The sequence below is a fragment of the Dama dama genome, chromosome 18, assembly GCF_033118175.1.
Source record: "Dama dama isolate Ldn47 chromosome 18, ASM3311817v1, whole genome shotgun sequence".
Taxonomy (NCBI): domain Eukaryota; kingdom Metazoa; phylum Chordata; class Mammalia; order Artiodactyla; family Cervidae; genus Dama; species Dama dama.
In genome coordinates this window covers 41,708,835-41,731,081 of record NC_083698.1, presented here as the reverse complement: position 1 = coordinate 41,731,081, position 22,247 = coordinate 41,708,835, and the positions used below count along the sequence as shown (strand labels likewise).

Genomic DNA, 22,247 nt, shown 5'->3' with positions numbered 1-22,247 from the left:
TTTAGAGACTCATAGAAACTCTTTATACATAAAGAAAATAGGCTTTTGTGCATAATATGCATTGCAGATATCTTATTCTCTGATTTTGGATTTCTTTTGAGTTTGCTTAAGATGGTTTTTCTCCATGTGAAAATTTATTTTATGTGTGCTTAAATTTATTGACTTTTTCCTTTTAGAACTTCAAGATTTTATGCCATACTTAAGAAGACCTTTGGTATTCTGTTATCATAAATTATTTCCTGTGTTTTCTCCTAGTATATTGATAGTTTGAGTCATCATATTTTAGCCTTTATTTTATCTAGCATGTATGCTGATATAAGGGGAAACAGAAAGGAGATGACAGCAAGCTTAGAACCTCATGCCAAGTCCAGAACCTCTGGACTTATCTTCCGAGGCAAATGCTCTTTACATATTCCCAGCCCATGTATACCTGCTACTGCTGCTGCTGCTAAGTCGCTTCAGTCATGTCTGACTCTGTGCGACCCCATAGATGGCAGCCACCAGGCTCCGCCGTCCGTGGGATTCTCCAGGCAAGAACACTGGAGTGGGCTGCCATTTCCTTCTCCAATGAAGGAAAGTGAAAAGTGAAAGTGAAGTCGCTCAGTTGTGTCCGACTCTTGCGACCCCATGGACTGCAGCCTACCAGGCTCCTCCATTCATGGAATTTTCCAGACAAGAGTACTGGAGTGGGTTGCCATTGCCTTTTCCGCATGTATACCTAGGTGTGAGCAAATAGGTATACCTGGGAGGCATCAGAGATATGAATTAAGTGGGTACAAGAATTACCAAATATTGAACCACAGATTAAGAAAACAGGAATTTTGCTGTCTACATCTAAGAATGGACAGGCTCAAACTATCTTAAATTTGAATGGTTTGGAAAGAAAATCTCTGACGGGTGGGGCACAGTGGCTGGGTGAGGCAGGGAGTGGGAAAATGGCTCAGTAAAAAATGGGTCTGCTTTCCCGCTCTGCACATACTAGTCATACACTTTCAATTCCTGAGCCTCATTTTACACCAATAGTACATTTGTCATCTTCAGAGGCACCTCAAACTGCCTACCATTGTGATTTTCACCCTCCTTTTAAACTGCTTTTATTACTTGTTTCCCAGTAAAAAAAAATCTTACATGGAAGCACAGCATGTAAGACAGAGTTGGCTACGTTGGATGTAGAGGTGAAGCATGCAGAGCTGAAGGTCCCCTGTTCTTTCCACTCACATCTCCTGTCACCGCCAGCACTAGGGCCCCAGTCCCTCAAGGCGCTGGGGAAAGCCCGCATGCTCTGTGCAGATAGTCTGTGAACTGAATTCAAGCGAGCCGCCTCTCTCCCACCCTAAAACCCATCTCAGCACAGCCAAAGGAAACACAGATCTGTCCCAGAAAGCCGTAGAAAGCCATGTGAGTACACTGAAGCTTCCTTCAGGGCGAGAGGAGGGAGCTCCACCTCATGTCATATGGCAAAACTTCCTAAAATTCCTCATCACAGCAGAAGCCTCTCCCCACCACATATACCCCTATTGTTCCCTCTTTAAAAACTCCTCCAGGAACTTTTTTTTCCCATCCCCAGCTGGGTTTTCCTCTTTGTATCTACACCCATCTTTTCCTTGATATCTTTGGCCATTTCATTATTTTATAAAAGAGTCTTCAGAGTTACTTCCAGCTTTCCTCCCCACCCGGTGTCCCAACATCACCCCAGATTCAGACACAAAACCAGTCAATAGGTGGCAGGGAGAGACTGTAGATACTTAGACTGTGAATTTTTTCCTGCTTTAACATAAAGATCAAATGTTACTTCCATGAACTTATAGTCAAATCCCTCTACAGTCTCATCCACCATTTCTTTCTTCCTTTTTTATTTTGTTTTTTTAACTGTTCTCTGCTACATAACTCAGGCTCCAGTCAAATTAGATGTATCGTTGTTTTCCTAACTAGCTCCTGGTTTTCCAGCCTGCTTTTGTTCATCCTCTACCCAGCCTGGGACTGCTCTCCTCATTTCAGTGCTTTAGAATTCTACCCATTTCCCCCCCGGACAGTTCAGATTCCACCTTCTTAAAGCATGGCACTTCCTGACAAAGTGGAGACACTTCTGTGCTGTAACTTCTCTGCATGTGCTTGTACCACACGCCACTTTTTTTTTTTTTTTTCCGTTTTTTTATCTAAAAAAAAAAAAGCTAATCTATAGTAGCTTTAGGAACTTTGAAAGCAGGAAGCCTGTTATTCTTCTTGATATGCTTTGCAAACTCTTGGCACACGTGTAGCCATGCCATTTTCCCATCCACATACTAACCAGGTCTGACCCTGCTTAGCTTCCGAGATCAGATGAGATCAGGCTCGTTCAGGGTGGTATGGCCATAGACTGCCATTTTCAAAGGAATAGATGTATATAGTAATTAGTAAACCCTCCACCAAAATAATCACACTACTGAATGGCTACTTTACAAGGCACACTGAAGAGGAGAAATTTCTTCTGTATTTCTGATTGCATTTTCCACATCAAGCCCACCAAAATTCTCAGATATTTAAATGTTTCAAGTTGGAAATATCATACCAAGTTAGAACTATTGTGTATCTATTTTAGTTTTATTTTCGCTGACTGAGCCCCAAAAGGGATATGCAATGGGGAGGCAGTGATTTGACAATATTTTTTGAAAACAGAACAAAATCTTTTAAGTGAAATTGAAGGTGAAGCCCCAAGATTCAAGATAAAAGTAATTTTCTATGTATAGGTCTTTTGTTTCTTTAGGTAGATATACTCCTAAGTATTTTATTCTTTTTGTTGCAATGGTGAATGGTATTGTTTCCTTAATTTCTCTTTCTGTTTTCTCATTGTTAGTGTATAGGAATGCAAGGGATTTCTGTGTGTTAATTTTATATCCTGCAACTTTACTATATTCGTTGATTAGCTCTAGTAATTTTCTGGTAGAGTCTTTAGGGTTTTCTATGTAGAGGATCATGTCATCTGCGAACAGCGAGAGTTTCACTTCTTCTTTTCCTATCTGGATTCCTCTTACTTCTTTTTCTGCTCTGACTGCTGTGGCCAAAACTTCCAAAACTATGTTGAATAGTAGTGGTGAGAGTGGGCACCCTTGTCTTGTTTTTCATTTCAGGGGAAATGCTTTCAATTTTTCACCATTGAGGGTAATGCTTGCTGTGGGTTTGTCATATATAGCTTTTATTATGTTGAGGTATGTTCCTTCTGTTCCTGCTTTCTGGAGAGTTTTAATCACAAATGGATGTTGAATTTTGTCAAAGGCTTTTTCTGCATCTATTGAGATAATCATATGGTTTTTATCTTTCAATTTGTTAATGTGGTGTATTACATTGATTGATTTGTGGATATTAAAGAACCCTTGCATTCCTGGGATAAAGCCCACTTGGTCATGATGTATGATTTTTTTAATATGTTGTTGGATTCTGTTTGCTAGAATTTTGTTAAGGATTTTTGCATCTACGTTCATCAGTGATATTGGCCTGTAGTTTCCTTTTTTTGTGGCATCTTTGCCTGGTTTTGGAATTAGGGTGATGGTGGCCTCACAGAATGAGTTTGGAAGTTTACCTTCTTCTGCAGTTTTCTGGAAGAGTTTGAGTAAGATAGGTGTTCGCTCTTCTCTAAATTTTTGGTAGAATTCAGCTGTGAAGCCATCTGGTCCTGGGCTTTTGTTTCCTGGAAGATTTCTGATTACAGTTTCGATTTCCTTGCTTGTGATGGGTCTGTTAAGATCTTCTATTTCTTTCTGGTTCAGTTTTGGAAAGTTATACTTTTCTAAGAATTTGTCCATTTCTTCCAAGTTGTCCATTTTATTGGCATAGAGCTGCTGGTAGGAGTCTCTTATGATCCTTTGTATTTCAGTGTTGTCTGACGTGATCTCTCCATTTTCATTTCTAATTTTGTTAATTTGGTTCTTCTCCCTTTGTTTCTTAATGAGTCTTGCTAACGGTTTGTCAATTTTGTTTATTTTTTCAAAAAACCAGCTTTTAGTTTGTTGATTTTTGCTATGGTCTCTTTAGTTTCTTTTGCATTTATTTCTGCCCTAATTTTTAAGATTTCTTTCCTTCTACTAACCCTGGGGTTCTTCATTTCTTCCTTCTCTAGTTGCTTTAGGTGTAGAGTTAGGTTATTTATTTGACTTTTTTCTTGTTTCTTGAGGTAACCCTGTAATGCTATGAACCTTCCCTTTAGCACTGCTTTTACAGTGTCCCATAGGTTTTGGGTTGTTGTGTTTTCATTTTCATTCGTTTCTATGCATATTTTGATTTCTTTTTTGATGGCTGCTATCCAAAAGTCTACAAGCAATAAATGCTGGAGAGGGTGTGGAGAAAAGGGAACCCTCTTACACTGTTGGTGGGAATGTAAACTAGTATAGCCACTATGGAGAACAGTGTGGCGATTTCTTAAAAAACTGGAATTAGAACTGCCATATGACCCAGCAATCCCACTTCTGGGCATACACACTGAGGAAACCAGATCTGAAAGAGACACGTGCACCCCAATGTTCATCGCAGCACTATTTATAATAGCCAGGACATGGAAGCAATTTAGATGCCCATCAGCAAACGAATGGATAAGGAAGCTGTGGTACATATACACCATGGAATATTACTCAGCCATTAAAAAGAATTCATTTGAATCAGTTCTAATGAGATAGATAAAACTGGAGCCTATTATACAGAGTGAAGTAAGCCAGAAAGATAAAGACCAATATAGTATACTAACGCATATATATGGAATTTAGAAAGATGGTAACGATAACCCTATATGCAAAACAGAAAGAGAGATACAGATGTACAGAACAGAATTTTGGACTCTGTAGGAGAAGGCGAGGGTGGGATGTTTCGAGAGAACAGCATCGAAACATGTACATTATCTAGGGTGAAACAGATCACCAGCCCAGGCGGGATGCATGAGACAAGTGCTCAGGCCTGGTGCACTGGGAAGACCCAGAGGAATCGGGTGGAGAGGGAGTTGGGAGGGGGGGATCGGGATTGGGAATACATGTAAATCCATGGCTGATTCATGTCAATGTATGACAAAAACCACTACAATATTGTAAAGTAATTAGCCTCCAACTAATAAAAATAAATGAAAAAAAAGAAGATAAAAGTAAAACCAGACCTATTCAAGGTGAACAGTGTTTCATGCATCATATATTCTCCTGGCATCCTCTCCTTCCCCGCTTCCTTTAGCATTCATGAAACATGTCTGCAGAACCTTTTAGGTTGACTGAGGACACAGTTTGAGACCCTTTCCTCTAGTGGTTCAGCCTGTTAAATACCAACCCCATAAATACTGTACATAAATACCGTAACTCCTGTAACCATCCAACTGACATAACTACCTGTGATATACCCATGAGTCTCTCTATATTTTTAATCACTGACTTGTTATACGATAGAAATTTTCAAAGTCACCATCACCAGTACCATTCATCTAAATAATATGTGCATTTGAAAAGAATTATATAACAAATGAAAATAAAAACTTTAGTGTTTACAAGAGAAATCTTTTGGCTCCCAAAGAACTTACAAAGTGCTTTGTACTCAAATGGAATGTTTTCCTTAGTGAATCCTGCCACGTAACCATGGAAGTAAAACAGTGTTTGGAGAGTACAGAAACTTGCTTGCCTTTTCTGTCAGAATTGTTATAAATTCTGACTTAGCTACAGAAAGCAAATAATTTTTAACCACTAGGTTAAGTAAGGACATTAACACCCTTGAAAATATATATTTTTTAAAAAATATCTCCTGTCAACAGAATATTATGTAATTGTTTTTTGAGAAGATACAAAGAGAGTTATTTCACTTTAAGTTGAGATTTATTTGGAACCATTTTCTGTTTTGTAGATTCACACAAAAAGTCAGAGCAGGGGTGATACTGAGGCTTACAATGTATGTATTGGGTTGGCCAAAAAGTTCGTTCAAGTTTTTATATACCATCTTACAGGAAAGACCCAAAAGAACTTTTTGGCCAACCCGATACTTTACCATGGAATTATCACAGGTAATTTATCATAGAAAATTAGTCTATTTCATGAGAAAAACACCAAGAAGGCCAGGAGAGCTGAAAATAGATAATGGCCCACACATGATGCACAGCTTTAGATAACAAAGACTGTGTTTTGTTTTTTTTTTTCCCTCCTTCAGGGAAGACTTTAGTAAGTGTAAAACATTACCTCCTTATTGTAGCATGAATCACAGCAAACAGAAATAACACTGGAAATGCTCCTAGGAAAGTGTCCAGCACGTGGCTGGCTCTCGGCAAGTGATAGTTGCTTATAATCATGAGCATTTAGAAGCAAAATCTCTAAACAAAAAGTAAAACAGATTAATTAGATTGACTGAAAAATTATGATACTCATTACTGAATGAGAAATAAATGTAAGCAAACAGCTCTGAATCCCTTCTTTGATAAAATTTCACAACTATGTAAGCACAAAGTACTTCCCTCTTGTAGAAGATGAGAAACCCAATTTTCAGAGATATCAAGTGAGCAAGTTTTCAGATACTACATGATTTCAAATTTGCTGAACTTTTGTATGAGGCCTTTTGTGATGGAGAAGCAATTCATCTTAATAGTGTCATCCTTAATTACTCAGAGAAAATCCTGAATGCTAGAAATTAAACTCAGATTTTGAGAGTTCAGAAAGTTATTATTTGGAAAAAACTTTATTCAGAATACTTTAATAAGCACGTAGCACCATGCTATACACATAGTAGGCAAATGATAAATATTTATTGGATTAAAATAGTAACTATACATGTAATAGTTGTTATAAGGGGCTAAAACAAAACAACAAAAAAAAGCTGTTTATTTTAAAATGTGATTTTTTTCACTTTCAAAAGAATAGATTCTCAGCATTATAGTGTAGATTTCCTTCTGAAAATAGCTAATAAAATAATAAAGATCTTTTTGAGTTACTATGTGAAGTCCAGGAGGACACTGATCACAAGTTAGCTAGGTTTTAATTTTGGTTCCCTCCTGGGACTCTGGGTGAGCAAAGATGCAATGGAGAACTGAATATAATGATGAGGACAGTAGGTTGCTTACCTGAAAGAGAAGTAAAAAGAGCAAAGGAGTAAAAAGAGCGAAGTAGAAGGAGCCATGCTACGGGGCTGTGGATGAGAAGAGAGGCAGCGCAGAAGGAGCGGCTCAAGGAATACCAGCAGCACTAAGAGCACAGGATTTGTTTCAAGGATTTAAAGAAACTGCCTAAAGCTCAATTTTATGATAGTCTATTTGTATGTGTTTATATAAAATGAGGTATGTTATATAAGCTAGCTATTGGCCCATTGTGATTTTTGTTGTATTGACTTTGGACTACATGTAAGAGCTGCATGTCTATTTTATTTCAATGGACAGGCTTCCTTGTGTGTTATAGCATGCATGTCACAAACTCCATATGTAAGCCTGCATGTATATCATATATGTACATGTGGGATGTGCACGTATGTGCACGTGTGCATGCATCTACACACCACAAGGGAACCTCCCCACATGCAGAGACCTATACTCACTGCTGGCTGCAGCTGCTGTGGCTGCTGCTTAGTTGCTCAGTCATGTCCGACTCTCTGTGACCCCATGGACTGTAGCCCGCCAGGCTCCTCTGTCCATGGGGATTCTCCAGGCAAGAATACTGGAGTGGGCTGCCATTACCTTCTCCAGGGGGTCTTCCTGACCCTCTCTCTGCTGCTGGACCCAACCTAAATGGAAACTTCCAGTCACACTCACTGATAACCATTCCGTTATAAGCACTTTGAAAGCTATTAGAAATACAAGATTAGGTTACATCTGACTTGGAAAACTATCGGAAAATATTTGTGAAAAAAAACAAGTTTTAAGATCACTAACGTCTCAAAAATAAAAAGGAGTAAAACAAAGTCTCCTCTTAACTAAAGGTTTATAATCATAGCAAACTAGTGCTCTAATGATTTAAAATGTCCATACATGATTCCTCAAATTTGGGCATTACACTGTCAACAAAGAATGTTTTTTCAGTCTGTAGCCTAGGTAATATTTCTTTTGCTGTATACACAGGTGTACACACACACGCATACACCATATCCTGCATGAATGACAACCCTCCACCCTCAGAAGGTGACGTCTCCCAAATGATGCACTGTGTAAGACCTCAATATGGTATTCCTCCTCCCTTCACTGTGAAATGACTGCTTAAGTCAAAAGCAACAACTTGTAGAAATCCACAGTAACATAATGGCTTCTAAGACATCCAGTAAGCCAACAACAGTGTGGCTGACAGAAGCAAGAAAAAGCGCATCCAAATCTCCAATAATCCAGAAAAAGTATCTGTTCCACTACGAATAAGTCTCTGCCCTCTTCATAAGGAAGCTACCCTGAGACTTCTCAAATGACACATTTACAGGGTGATCGGATGGGATGCAACTGTGTTGGTTCCTCCTTATCTCCAGCTTCTTCTCTGAAAGTCTTCACTTCACGTGTATCTGTTTACTATGCTATTTCATCTAGTCCCACGGATTCGTTACCAGCTATATTTTAGCAACCTACCTATCTTCCCTGAACATCACACTAACATCCAAATGCCATCCACTTGAATGTGTTATAGATCTGAACTTAAGATATTCAAAACTGCTGATCCCCACCACCCCCACATACACTTTCCAGACAGGCTCCCCCTGCAATCTTCCCCATCTCAGTTAACAGCAGCTCTCTACTTCAAGTTGCTCAGACTAAAATACTGTAGTTTTCTATGATAGCTCTAAATCTATCCACGGTCCACACCTTTATCCCATCACCCTCCAAGTTTATTGCAGACAACATCGACCTGGTGTTCATGCTCCACTCTTCTCTCCTAAGTGTACTCTTCCCTCAGCTACAAGAAAGGACGTGAAAGTCACTCAGTCTGACTCTTTGCGACCCCATGGACTATAGTCCATGGAATTCTCCAGGCCAGGATACTGGAGTGGTAGCTGTTCCCTTCTCTAGGGGATCTTCCCAATGGAGGGATTGAACCCAGGTCTCCCACATTCCAGGCAGATTCTTTACCAGCTGAGCCACCAGGGAAGCCCAGCTACAAGAGTGATCCTTTTAAAACTGGATGAGATCATCTACCTCCTGGAATCAAAAGCTTCATGACTCTTATCTACTCAAAAGGCAAAATCCTTATCATGGCTCACATGAGTTGGCAGCCACTTCTTATTTAAGCCCAACTCCCCAAGCTCTCTCTGATCTCATCTCCTAAACCCCCTCCTCCCCAGACTGCCTGCTTTTTCCAGGCTCCTTGCTGACTCTAAAACACACCAAGCACTTTTGTACTCTTTGCTTGAAATATACTTCTCCCAGTTGTCTGTCTGGCTTGTTCTCCCTTATCTTTTATGTCTCTAATCAAATGTCACTTCCTCAAGGAGGTCTCCTCAGACCTCCCTATAGAAAATAACACCTTCCCTCTGAAACTGCTTATCTCTCTTGCCCTGATTAATTTTTCATGGCACTTATCATATATTGTTTATTCATCTCCTCTGATTAAATATAAACTCCCCAAGTATACTGTTAAGTCACTCAGTTGTGTCGGATTCTTTGTGACCCCATAGGCTGGAGCCCACCGGGCTCCTCTGTCCATGGAATTCTCCAGGCAAGAATACTAGAGTGGGTTGCCATTCCCTCTTCCAGGGGATCTTCCCAAACCAGGGATCAAACCCAGGTCTTTTGCATTGCAGGCAGATTCTTTACTGTCTGAGCCACAGGAATTTTGTCTGTTTCAGTCATTGATATATCTTTGTCTTCCATGAAGACTATCTAGCACATGGCAGACACTCAATAAATACTTTAAAAATGAATTACAACAAAATCTACTCCAACATTTCTCTCTTCATGATTCTTTTATTTCCAAGACATTTTTGACTTCTCAACTTCAGTCAGTGTTAGGTGCTATTGAATCAAGGTTTATTTTAACTAATCAAACAATTAGAGCCAAATACATCTGCTCAAACTAGCCTCCTGAATACAGAATTTCTGGTAAATATGCCTCTGTCAATAAATTCAGTCACATATGAAATTCTGGTACTTTTTTCTTTCTTTCTTGGTCAGGCAACCTCAAAATCCTTCTTTATGTGTGTTCCCCAAACTTCTGCTGATATAAATTAGCCAAGTTGTATAAAAGCTTCTCTGGCAATTTGACTTTATAATTCTCAGGAGGGCATGTCTTAACCTTGGTTATAGATCTGGAGATGCTGAGGAGTGAGATGGAAGAGCCTAAAGCCTTCAGAATTTGTGTTTTTGTTTTTTTCACCTACATACCCAGGAGTAGAATTGCTGGGTCATATGGCAGCCCACTCCAGTATTCTTGCCTGGAGAATCCCAGGGATGGGAGCCTGATGGGCTGCCGTCTATGGGGTCACACAGAGTTGGACACGACTGACGTGACTTAGCAGCAGCAGCACGGTAGTTCTATTTTTACTCTTTTCTGTTTTCCACAGTGGCTGCATCAATTTATATTCCCACCAATTGTATACAAGATTTCCCTTTTCTTCACATCCTTGCCAAAATGTGTTATTTGTGTGTGTGTTTTTTTAAATGGTTGTCATTCTGACAGGTATGAGGTGATATCTCACTGTGGTTTTGATTTGTATTTTCCTGATGATTAGCAAAATTGAGCATCTTTTCATGTTCCTGTTGGCCATCTATATTTCCTCTTTGGAAAAGTGTCTATTCAGTTTCTGCCCATTTTTCAATTGGGCTGCTTGCGGGTTTTGTTTTTTGTTAATATTGAGTTGTGTGAACTGTTTATATATGTTGGATATTAATCCCTATTTGGTCATATCATTTGCAAATATTTTCTCCCATTCAGTAGGTTACCTATTCATCTTGCTGATGGTTTCCTTTGCTGTGTAAAAGTTAAGTTTAATTAGGTCCCATTTGTTTATTTTTGCTTTTATTTTCATTACTTTAGGAGACACATTCAAAAAATATTGCTGCAACTTTTGTCAAAGAGTATCCTGCCTGTGTTTTCCTCTACAAGTTGTATAGTCTTACATTTAGGTCTTTAATACATTTTGAGTTTAATTTTGTATATGGTATTAGAGAATGTTCTAATTTCATTGTTTTACACGTAGCTGTCAAGATAAATGAACCCCAATGTTGATAGCAACATTATTTACAATTGCCAAGATATGGAAGAAACCTAAGTATCCATCAGTAGATGAATGGATAAAGAAATGTGTGGTATATAAAAACAATAGAATACTGTTCAGCCATTAAAAATGAAAATTTGCCATTTTCAGAAACATGGACTTGGAAGGCATTATGCTAAGTGAAAAAAGTCAGAGAAAGACAAATACTTCATGATATCACTTATATGTGGGATTTAGAAAATACAACAAGCTGGTGAATATAGCAAAAAGCAGACTCACAGACCTAGAGAACACACTAGTCATTACCATTGGGGAAGGAAAAGGGGCAACATAGGGGTGGAAGACTGAAAAGTATAAACTACTGGGTATAAGATAGGCTGAAGGACGCATTGCACAACACAGGAAGTAGGGCCAATATTTTGTAATGACTGTAAATGGAAAGTAACATTTAACAATTATATAAAAATTTTTGAAAGATTATTCCCTCAGGAAAGAATGCAACAGTGCCTTTAGCAAGAAAAACCTTATTAAATGTGGGGGAGGAACTGCTTCAAGGAGCAATGGAGGCTCAGTCACACTTAGGAATTCAGGGGACTCTGAGTTCTTTAAGTATACCCCATTTCCCTCCTCACTTCTGTTCTTACTTTCCACTTGTTCCAAGAGATAAACAAAAGAAACCTGGCAATCATTCAATAAACATTATAATTTGTCAATGTTCAGAATGAAATTCAAGTCTGGATTTAGCCAACTCTGCTTGTTACCTCTGGGGAGAGGGAGGGGATTGGAACTGAAGGTGGTTTGCAAAGGGGTCTTTAATCTAAGTGATGATTGTTTAAGAAATTAAAGCATTCATGCATTTTTTATGATTAAAATTAGTTTCAAAATTGCAATACAAGTATGTAAAATGCTTTTTTTCTTGAGAAACTCAGCCAAGTAGAACAATCACTGGCCTGGTAAAACCATCCTTCTCTGCATAATAATATACCCATAAGCATGTTTCCAGACCCCTTCTAAAAGTTTGCCATTGTTTTAAGTACCCAACCCTATAGTATATCTGATCCTGTCTTGCCATATCCTCCCCTGAAGTCAATCACTGCTAAACTGTATTCATAATCTCCTAAATTCTCAGATTTGATGATACCCACTCCTTCCCCATTTATAACTCTGGCTTCTTTTGACTATAGCTCTGCATTTGTGGTCCCTGGAAGGAAAGTTATGACCGACCTAGATAGCATATTAAAAAGCAGAGACATTACTTTGCCAACAAAGTTCCATCTAGTCAAGGCTATGGTTTTTCCAGTGGTCATGTATGGATGTGAGAGTTGGACTGTGAAGAAAGCTGAGCGCAGAAGAATTGATGCTTTTGGAACTGTGGTGTTGGAGAAGACTCTTGACAGTCCCTTGGACGGCAAGGAGATCCAACCAGTCCATCCTAAAAGAGATCAGTCCTAGGTGTTCATTGGAAGGACTGATGCTGAAGCTGAAACTCCAATACTTTGGCCACCTCATGTGAAGAGTTGACTCATTGGAAAAGACCCTGATGCTGGGAGGGATTGGGTGCAGGAGGAGAAGGGGATGACAGAGGATGAGATGGCTGGATGGCATCACTGACTCAATGGACATGAGTTTGAGTAAACTCTGGGAGTTGGTGATGGACAGGGAGGCCTGGCGTGCTGAGATTCATGGGGTCGCAAAGAGTCAGACACAACTGAGTGACTGAACTGAACTGCATCTATAGTAACATATTCATGAACCACTTTGAGTAATAACACTCAAGTATCAAATTTCCTTTACATCCTAATCAAACAGATTGATTTCAGAGTAGAACTTACACAATTATTGAATAATGTAATGGATAATAAGGAATATACAGGATGGTATAAAAGCAATGGGAAGAGGCACCAACCCCGCCTTGATGTCATCAGAGAAGGCTGCCCAGAAAAGATAATTATTTAGAAAGATGATAATGATGACAATACATATGTATATGCTAGGTGCTTTATATACACTATCTCATTTAATCCTCTCAATAACTCTGTCAGATTCTACTCTAACTTCTATTTTATAATTGAAGGAACCAAAAAAATGAGATTAGGTGATTTTGCTTGTGCTCACAGAGCTTGCAAATAATGGAGTTGAAATGCAAACTTAATTCTGGCTTCTGAGTCCCTGCTCTTAATCATGGGTAATAAAACTCAGCGGGGGTTAAGGATGGCATTCTACCTAGACCAAGGGAACAACAAAACAAAGTAATGAAAATATGAGAGAACATGGTTTATTCTAGAACAAGGCATTCAGTATGGCAGGAGTGTGAATAGTGGCAGAAAGGATAGGCAGAAATCAGTTAATGAAGGAGCTTATTTGCTGAATTTTACTGTATAAAAAAAGAAGGGAGTTGTTAAAATGTTTTAAGCAGAAAAATAACATGATCAGAATTATATATATATATATATATATATTTTGCTGCACCAGTCAGCATGCTGGATCTTAGTTCCCCAATCAGAGATTAAACCTGTGCGCCCTACATTGGGAACATGCATCTTAACCACTGGACCACCAGGGATTGTACTTTTGAATCATTCCTCTGGTAGTGATATGGAGGACAGGTTGGAATAGATTCAAACTGAGGGCACAGATCACACTTAGGAAGGGCTTGCATTATCCTAAGAGGGTGTTGAGGGCTAAACCAGAGCAGCAACATGAATGATGGAAAAAAGAGGAGATGGGGTTAAATGCCACAAAAATAAAACCAGAACTTCCATATTTCAAATGTGTCAACAGTATTCAAGAGGAAAATAAGATAATGGTGTTCCTGTATTTGCCCCTGTCTTCCTGTTAATGAAATAGTTCTCATTAAAGTCATCAGTGACTCAAAGGTATTGTCTAATTAGGTAAACAGCAACTTTTCAGCTAACAGTAAATATATAGAAATTATTTTATAAATAATAGTACTTAATGTTTCCAAATTGAAGAAATAAATAGATGTGATGATTAAATCTTTTATTTTACAATATTTTTAAAAGACATAAAACATAAATCAATTTTTATGTTTTAGATAAACATAAGAACATTTCCTTTTACACATAAAGGAAAATAAGAATTCTAAACAAAGGCTTATCATGACGCTATTACCCATCACTTTTTATCTTTAAACCTTCTACCCTTTCCTTGGGTAGACATTCAAAAATAAGGAGCAGCAAATTTGTTACTCAGATTTCCTTTGTCTTGTATATTTAAGCTCTTTATTTATTGGATAAATGTGTCATCATTTCATTTGGAGCATTACTACTTATCAGAAAAATTTGATTTTTTTTCCTCAGTGATTAGTGAACCAATTCCATTTGGAATTTCTAAAGACCTAATCTTAGTCAATATTTTCAAAGTGTGATAAAGCTCAAAAATAATTTGTTACCTCAGATAACAAATATTAGTCATTAAAATGGAACCAAGACAAGACTCTAAAATATTTGTTAGTAGTCAATCCACATTTGTGAACATTAACTCATGATATTAGTGAATAGTTTTGCTAGGGCAAAAAACTCTCTCAAATAGAATCTATTCCCATCAATATGGTAAAGATTATAAAACTCTAAAATATATTTTATAAGTAAAATGAACTGACTTCTAAAAGGAATTTCTATGTTATAGAATTTGTTATGAGAAAGGTGCCATAAATGTATAATAGAAAATAAAATTTTGATTCTTTGAATAAGGTGGAAAGATAGACAGGCTTTTGAGTATTTATGTTGATTAATGAATTATTTGCCAAATTCTCCTGAAATGATACCTGCATCCTATTAAAATCAGTGGATAGTTGCTATGTGAGCTATTTTTTTTAGAACTATATTTTTTAAGGAATCTATTTTTCATTTCAGAAATTTGCCTAAATTTATACACGTTAGTAGTTACCTATAGTAAGTAAAAATGCCTTTATCTGAAATATTATATTGTATAATATCAAAATCTTCTTAGCCTTTTTGTAAAAATCAGAAAAGAAAGAGAAGTAAAGAATAAATTAGTTACAACATTTACACTTAGTATCCAATTGAGAGATATGAAGTCTTTGAAATCTACAATGATATTTTATATTTTGGTAATCACTTAATTCTATTTGCATTTCCCTTGTTTTGGCATTTTAATAATTATTAATAATAACATAATTTTTCATTATGTTTACCTTAACTTTGTACATTATATATTTTTAAAAGAATGTCTTGCTTTTTGATTCAAATTATCTATAAAAAGGCAATACTTGAAAAATTAACTTCTTACCTAATGATACTATTCTCAATTATTTTCAAATAATGGGTAAAGCTGCATTTTTGTGAATTTATTTTTGAAAACTTGGCTGCCTTAGTAGAAAAAGACACTAGAAATTAAAGATTGACTGTATGTCTATGACTCACATACAGTATTGTGTATTCTTCCAAATGTTATTCTAGAGCATTTTTAAAACATGCTATAGAATACTGCTGTTCTCTCTGAAATGATTCCTTTTTATAATAGAGAAGTTTAACAAATTATTTTTATAATCCTTTAAATATGATTCTTGCATTTTAGAATTAATGAATTATAAGCATTCTAGCTACTTGTGTTAAAAAAAGAAAAGAAAAAAACCTGTGTTCTGATAGCAAAGTAAGCAATACACCAGTTAGGGTGGAAATACATATTTGAACTACTCTTCTATATATTTCATATTCAAGTTATTTATAAACATGAAGATTTACCTATTAGTCATATAAATTTAGCTTTGTATAAAGTGAATCACTTAGTAATATTGATGCTTTGGATCTAAGATTGGCTTTCAGCATGTCATAGCCTCTGGATAAGTGCTTCACTCCTCACCCACACCTACTTCTCCAAAAAGAAACTTTACCAGTAGCTTCGCACAACAGTGAGCAGTCTTAAATTAAAAACTATTATGCATTAGAGCAAAGGAAAATATTTTTTATATTAAAGCAGTTTTTACCATCAAACATCTAAAGAGTTATAAACTATAAAAGAATTACCTTTAAATCATGGTTTTTAAGGTTAAATTAATTTTCTAAATGCTTGTTGGAGTGACATGATACTATCACATTTTAAAATATTTTCAATGATAAAATTTTACATTTCACAAATTGTACATGAGCAGGTTCAATTATATATATTTCCCCTTTATTGGAAACTAAAATGCTGTAAATGCCATAAACTGAGTAAATTTATCTCATAATGAGGAAGAGGGTATTTAGAGACAAATAAATACCCAGTAACTATAGCCTGAAAAGATGTGTTTAAATCTCTGTCAAAATAGAGGTCACTTGTGTAAAATCTAGCCTGCTGAAAAAAACAATTATTTTTTAATTAGAATGAGTAATATAAGTAATACAAAACTTTTTAAATAAGAGGAATTAAAAGAACTATAAGTCTAATGTGTGATTCTTAATATTCCCAATTGCTTGCAAGTGTTTATTTGGATAACAGCAGAATAGTGACAAAGGACTTCTTTAAAAGGCATAGTTTTCAGTTTTATTTCAAATGCCATGTAGCAAAAGAACCCATTGCTCAGAGATAAATTTTAAGCCATGGAAAAGGAGTATGAAACATTCCAAAGTGCTGAAGGAATTAATTGCCCTATTGGGTAATAAATACCCAGAAGAATTAGCATTAGTGATTTATGGCTTAAAGTGCTTGGGTCTGATCATCATTTTGACTTCTTTGAAGGAGGACTTGTAACCACCAGGTTGCGCCTCACTTATGCCAGGCCAGGTACCCCAGAAAATCCCATTTCGGACACCTCTGTATTTTTGGTGATAATATTTGCCATTTAAGTTTGCAGAAAGACAGGCGTCAAACCACCAGCCTGAACTGTAGTAGAGCCCACAGTTCCCAGAGGGGTATCGATCATTGTCTCTATCCGGGGTGGTGAAAAACTTCAGGTCGTGGTTGTAATGTTTACTGAAACGTAAGGCGTCTCCAGCCGTGCCATTATAGTTACCAACGTGTAGACGGTATTTGAGAAACTCGTTGGCCACATAAAAGTGATCATACAAGGCATAGAGTTTGACACCATTAAAGTCTTCAAGATCTATTCTGAGAATCATGTCCTTACTCTTAGTCAGAAGATGGATTTTATCATTCCCCAGCCAAAATTCTCTCCTGAGGTTTCCGAAGCCTACTTTGTAGTCATGCCATGTTCTGGTAAAGTTGGTGCTTCCGTCAACACGAGCTTGCAGCACTGTCCAGCCTCCCGCCATGGTCTCCATGTCACAGAAAACTTCGAAGCTACTATTTCTGGGATCTGGTGTAACTCTATAGAGCTCACTGCTTCTTTTGCCTATTATGTAGTATTCAGAGCAATCTTTATATATAAGATGTTGTTGAACTGAAGGAATAAAAAAAGAAAGGCATTGGATTTTGTTAATAAAAACTAAGCATCTAAAGAATTCTTGATATGCACAAAAGCAGTTTGATAATTTGATCAATGGTGACAATGACACCTTGCTTGGCTAAATTACTTGAACCTGTTTAGCAAATGCTTATTAAAGCCTCAGAACAAGGCCTTGGTTCTTTGCAGGCAAAAGTTCTCTAACACACTCTTGGTTTAATAATATTGACAATATCAACAAGTAATAATAACAATAAGAAATAAAAGTGATAGTTTTAGTAATTTAATGATATTTAGTGAGGGCTCTGCCTGTATCTTAGAGATTCTGCCAAAGACTTGGTGACATTTTTACAGTTGATCTGCACGTAAACTGTATGATGTAGGTAGTATTACTACTCTGCTGGTGAAAAAGAATATTTAGGCTCAAAAAGGATCAGTGGCTTGCTCAACTTCATAGGATCTTTAAATGGCAGAGCCAGGACAGAGCAGAGCTTGTCATTGTAACCACTTCATTCCTTAGTCCTGAAACTCAGGTGATTCCCACTCTCCTAGAATTGCATTCCATGCATACAGAGGACGCACAGGCTTCTATTTCCTTTCACCTAAAGAGGCTGATATACTTCACTTTCAGGCCATTTTAGAAGATTATTCCAAATGATTTATTAAAATTCTAAAATACAGCATTGACCAACATTTCCATTTATCTTACTTGCTTGACAATTAAAGAAGCTCAAGTTAAAAAAAAAAAAACTTCACTAATACATGAATATCCTTATTCTGAATTTATTATCCAGGAAAATATTTAGCGTTTCACATGTTTGGTTTTTAGAAGGAAACCATAGGTGATTACATTCAGGATAAGTATAATAATCAAATAATGTGGCTCTTTAGGAACCACTAGAGATATTTACTCCAAAATAATTTTTATAAAAATCCTTGCCAGATCAGGCAAGTTTAAGACAAGCCACTATGAGCCACAATGACCTCTTCATGTCTATTTAGAACTCAGAATATTCAGATAGTTCCCCAAAACTTTAGTAGAAAAATAGCAGAATCCTGTTCTTGTCATTACACATTGCCATGCAGTACCAATTTAATGCGCACCCAGGTATGCCACCTGCGACATGAACCTCTGCCTTGCAATGTGCAGGGTCCATTTAGATACAGGCTGCTGGCAGTATTAGCAACAGTGGTCCTTGAAACTCCCAAACACCTTCACTGGTTGATTCCCTGGGAGTGGAGCACACATGAGGTGCTTCTTTCAAAGGAACGCGATCTCTGCCGCAGGCACCACACCCCTTCAACGTCACACTCTCAGAGACGGCTTTCAGAAGACCATCAGCAAGGGTCCCAGGAACTCATGTGGAAAACCAGCGTTTGGGGGAACCAGTGCCACAGCCAGCAGTTCTTGGACAGAGTGGGTAGTTAGGTTTGTGGTCTTTAACATGTATTTATTAAAGTTAATTCAAATAATCTGGATGGGGAGGATGGATTCTACTGCTATATGCTTGAATTCTAATAAAAGAAAGGAAGAAATAAGAATGTATTCCTTTCCTTAGTAGCATGCCAAAACTCTGCATAAAATAGTTTTTGTGCCACTAGGTCTCAAAGTAAAAAGTTTTGCACACACATGAAGCCATATAACTATTTTTATCCGATCTAGAAAATCTCCCATTTCCACTAGATGTTTGGGATTATTAACTGCAGATTACTTGCTAAAATCTTTCAAAGGTCTCTTGTTGCTGTATAAGGAGCAATCACCCAACCACAAAAAAAGATTTACGAAGAACAGGGTACAACCACAAACACTGCCTTAACTCTATTGTTTTCAGATACTTCAGTGAACAAATAAGTAAGTTAAAGTCACCGAAACATTAAGACATTCTCTCCACTTCTGTTTGTGTGTAGCTTTGGTGTCAGCAAATAAGATCTTTAAAAGTGCTTTAAAATGGATACAGAACTCATTATGATTTTTTTTTTTTGTAATTAGGTCCTATCTCTTTTCTGTGGTCACATTTAGAAAGATGATAGTTTCCCTTGTACTACCTTGAGGAATAAAAGGCTTAACTTTTAATTTGTCCTTTATTTAACATAACTTATCAGGTTAATGTTTATAGATCCTATTGAGTTATATAACATTCATCAACAAATGATAAGAAAACATTATTATACATACCTGGGAGTGATTGTATTTGTTCTTGACTGGGACACTTAGATGAACACTTGCCATCCAAACTGTTGACAACAAATGTGAGGTTTGCCACTTTGCTATCAACATAATGTTCTATGTTGTTCATATTTACAAGATTCAGCTTCTCCAGGCGACCCTGAAGCACGTCGATCTCCTCCTTGGCATTCTGAAGGTCAGAGGACAGTTTGTTAACCTCGCTCTCTAATTCCCTCACTCTATTGTCCCCAGTTTCTCCCGGGGCTCCTGTGCCTGGTAACAGCAATCCATTTCTTCCCGGGTCTCGACTGTCATCAGCCTGCAGTTTGCAGTCTTGGCAAGTCTTCTTCAGGCTACTTACAATTTCCTTGAGATTCTGAACTTCTTTGAACACCTCCTCGATCCTGCTGAACTGCTTGGGGAGCTGAATAGTCAGCGGGGGCAGGTTCACCTGGTAGGGACATTCGCCTTCCTCCTCACATCTCCCTCTGCTTTCTAGTCTCACCCGGCAGGCATCCTGGACTGCTTCATCTTTAATTTCCTCTGTTGCATTGTTTGCCACAACCAAAAAACCATATGTAGCAAGGACAGTTGAGCTCAGCCAGCACCAGTTCGCCAGTTTCATCTTTGCGGTGGCGCTCACTCACCCCAGCAGGGAAGGGTGCCGGGCTGGAGCTGTTTTAAAGAGCGGCAGCTGCCAGCTGCCGGCCTGAGTCAGGCTTTCTGTGTTCTCAGGAAAGGGCGGGAGCTCTTTGCATCACAAGTCTCAGAAACTCGGAGGAAGAGACTGTCCTCATCAAACTCAGTTTGCCAAAACTGTTATTTATTCTCAATCAAAATCATCCTCTTTGGAATTCGTGCAGCCAGTCAGATGCACATATTCAACAAGTTTCACTTTCATTGTTTATTTAATGAAGCACAAGAAAATAATTGTACTTGGAGTAAATCATTTCATGATACTTAACTCCCCAGTGGGGGAAATAGTTTTTAAAGATAAAATTGAATGTGCTAGCTATCTAGATTGTGTGAAGGACAGAAATGTTACCAAAATGGATATGGTTCTTTTTATTCTTTTTGGAATAAGCCATCGAGAATCCTGTAGTTTCTTCACATTGGGCTTTCAGGTGAAATCTCAAGCACTTAAACACAATTTTAAATATAATAAAGCTCAACTTTCTGACTCTTGCAGTGGACTTTTGTTCAATCTATTCGAAAAGGGGAAGAAAACCAGTAAAGAAAAAAAGTTCTGCTTTCTATTTCTTTGACCGTCGCACAGTGTAGGAGAAATGTCTAAATGATGAAAACACTTTATAAGGTACAACATTGTCTTTCATCAAAACCAGCAGCCTCCTCCTTTGCCCTTCAGCAGTTTTGTGACTGTGCTGTCCTTCTACACCCACCCAAGTGAATCTGTGAACTAGTCCCATCTGTGTTCTGCTCCTTCCCTTGTCTCGAGCATCTCTGCCTTCCCTTCCTCCTGGCAGCCCTGCCAGTCCCACCTCTGTGCTTTCTGCCTCCACAGTGGGCCCTCCGCTTGGCCCCCATGCCACTTGCTATGTCACTACTTTGCCCCGAACATGTCTGCATTCCTGACTTCATACTTTTCAAACTTTTTTTTCCACAGTTTTCAAACTTTTCTCCTGAGAGGTTGAGGGCAGGAAGAGGGAACAGCTTTTACTGGAGAAACCACTTCCTTTTAATTTGTTTTACATACTGGCATCTCATACAAGATTTCTTATTGGTGGTAGTGGTGGTTTAGTTGATAAATTGTTCCTGACTCTTTTGCAACCCCATGTACCGCCAGGCTCCTCTGTCTATGAGATCTCCCAAGCAAGAATACTGGAGTGGGTTGCTATTCCCATGGACAGAGGGGCCTGGCAGGCTACAGTCCTTGGGGTCACAGAGAGTCAGGTATGACTTAGCGACTAAAACAAGATTTATTTTAAAAGGATTTTATGGCTTTAAAAACCATTTCAAAATTATGGCTAAAAATCTAAATTCTTACTATCATCATTTGCAGTACTCTACAATCTGTCTCTTATGTATTTCTTTAACCTGATTTCCTATTCTTTTTCTATATACTCCTCCATCCCAGCCAAACTCTCCTATTCAACCTAACTATTCGTGTTCTCTAAATGTGTCAGGTTCACTTTACACTTACAAACTGTATTTATTCCTGAATACTCAGGGGACCTAGATTCTACCTCTGGATCTACTTTTTATTGGATCTATCATTAGCTTTGCTGAATCTTGGTTCCTGTAACTGTGAAGGAGGGGTTTGGCTATTCTTCCCTCATCCAGCAATGATAGTTATAAACACCTTGAGTGCTAGAGTGCTGAAGGAAAAATGCAGTGTATAAAATGTAACATTCTTTCCAAACAAATTTGACAAACATGTTATACACACCTTAGGTCTCATTTTCCTCCATCTTCTTCCAGCTTTTTAAAAAATTAAGCTTGTTTTTCTCTTCATTCCATTTAATATATTCAAATAAGTCGTAGATACACTCTTAACTTTTTGACTAAAATATATATATTTAATCTCCTAATTTCATTTCTCTCTCCTCACCCACTTTCAAGCTGTGACACTCCCTTATTGTGAGGGGAGAA

At 37.7% G+C, this 22,247-nt stretch overlaps 2 protein-coding genes across 3 annotated transcripts in view; one reads left to right on the top strand and one right to left on the bottom strand.

Annotated features, from left to right (window-relative positions):
* CCDC146 (coiled-coil domain containing 146) overlaps positions 1 to 22,247 on the top strand; it is a 135,606-nt gene that overhangs the window by 37,441 nt on the left and 75,918 nt on the right. The window lies entirely within an intron of this gene.
* FGL2 (fibrinogen like 2) lies at positions 14,089 to 20,389 on the bottom strand. Its single transcript, XM_061165164.1, has 2 exons — positions 19,647 to 20,389; positions 14,089 to 17,467 (listed from the first exon to the last, which is right to left on the bottom strand). Exons 1-2 carry the CDS (start codon positions 20,260 to 20,262, stop codon positions 16,758 to 16,760), a joined length of 1,326 nt encoding a protein of 441 aa, XP_061021147.1. The 5' UTR covers positions 20,263 to 20,389; the 3' UTR covers positions 14,089 to 16,757.

Bases quoted from the DNA above. Each gene is read 5' to 3' on its own strand.
- FGL2 (XM_061165164.1), bottom strand. From the start codon at position 20,262: ATGAAACTGGCGAACTGGTGCTGGCTGAGCTCAACTGTCCTTGCTACA. The intron at 17,468-19,646 runs GTATGTATAATA...TTATTCCTTCAG, and splicing joins ACAAATACAATCACTCCCAG to TTCAACAACATCTTATATAT.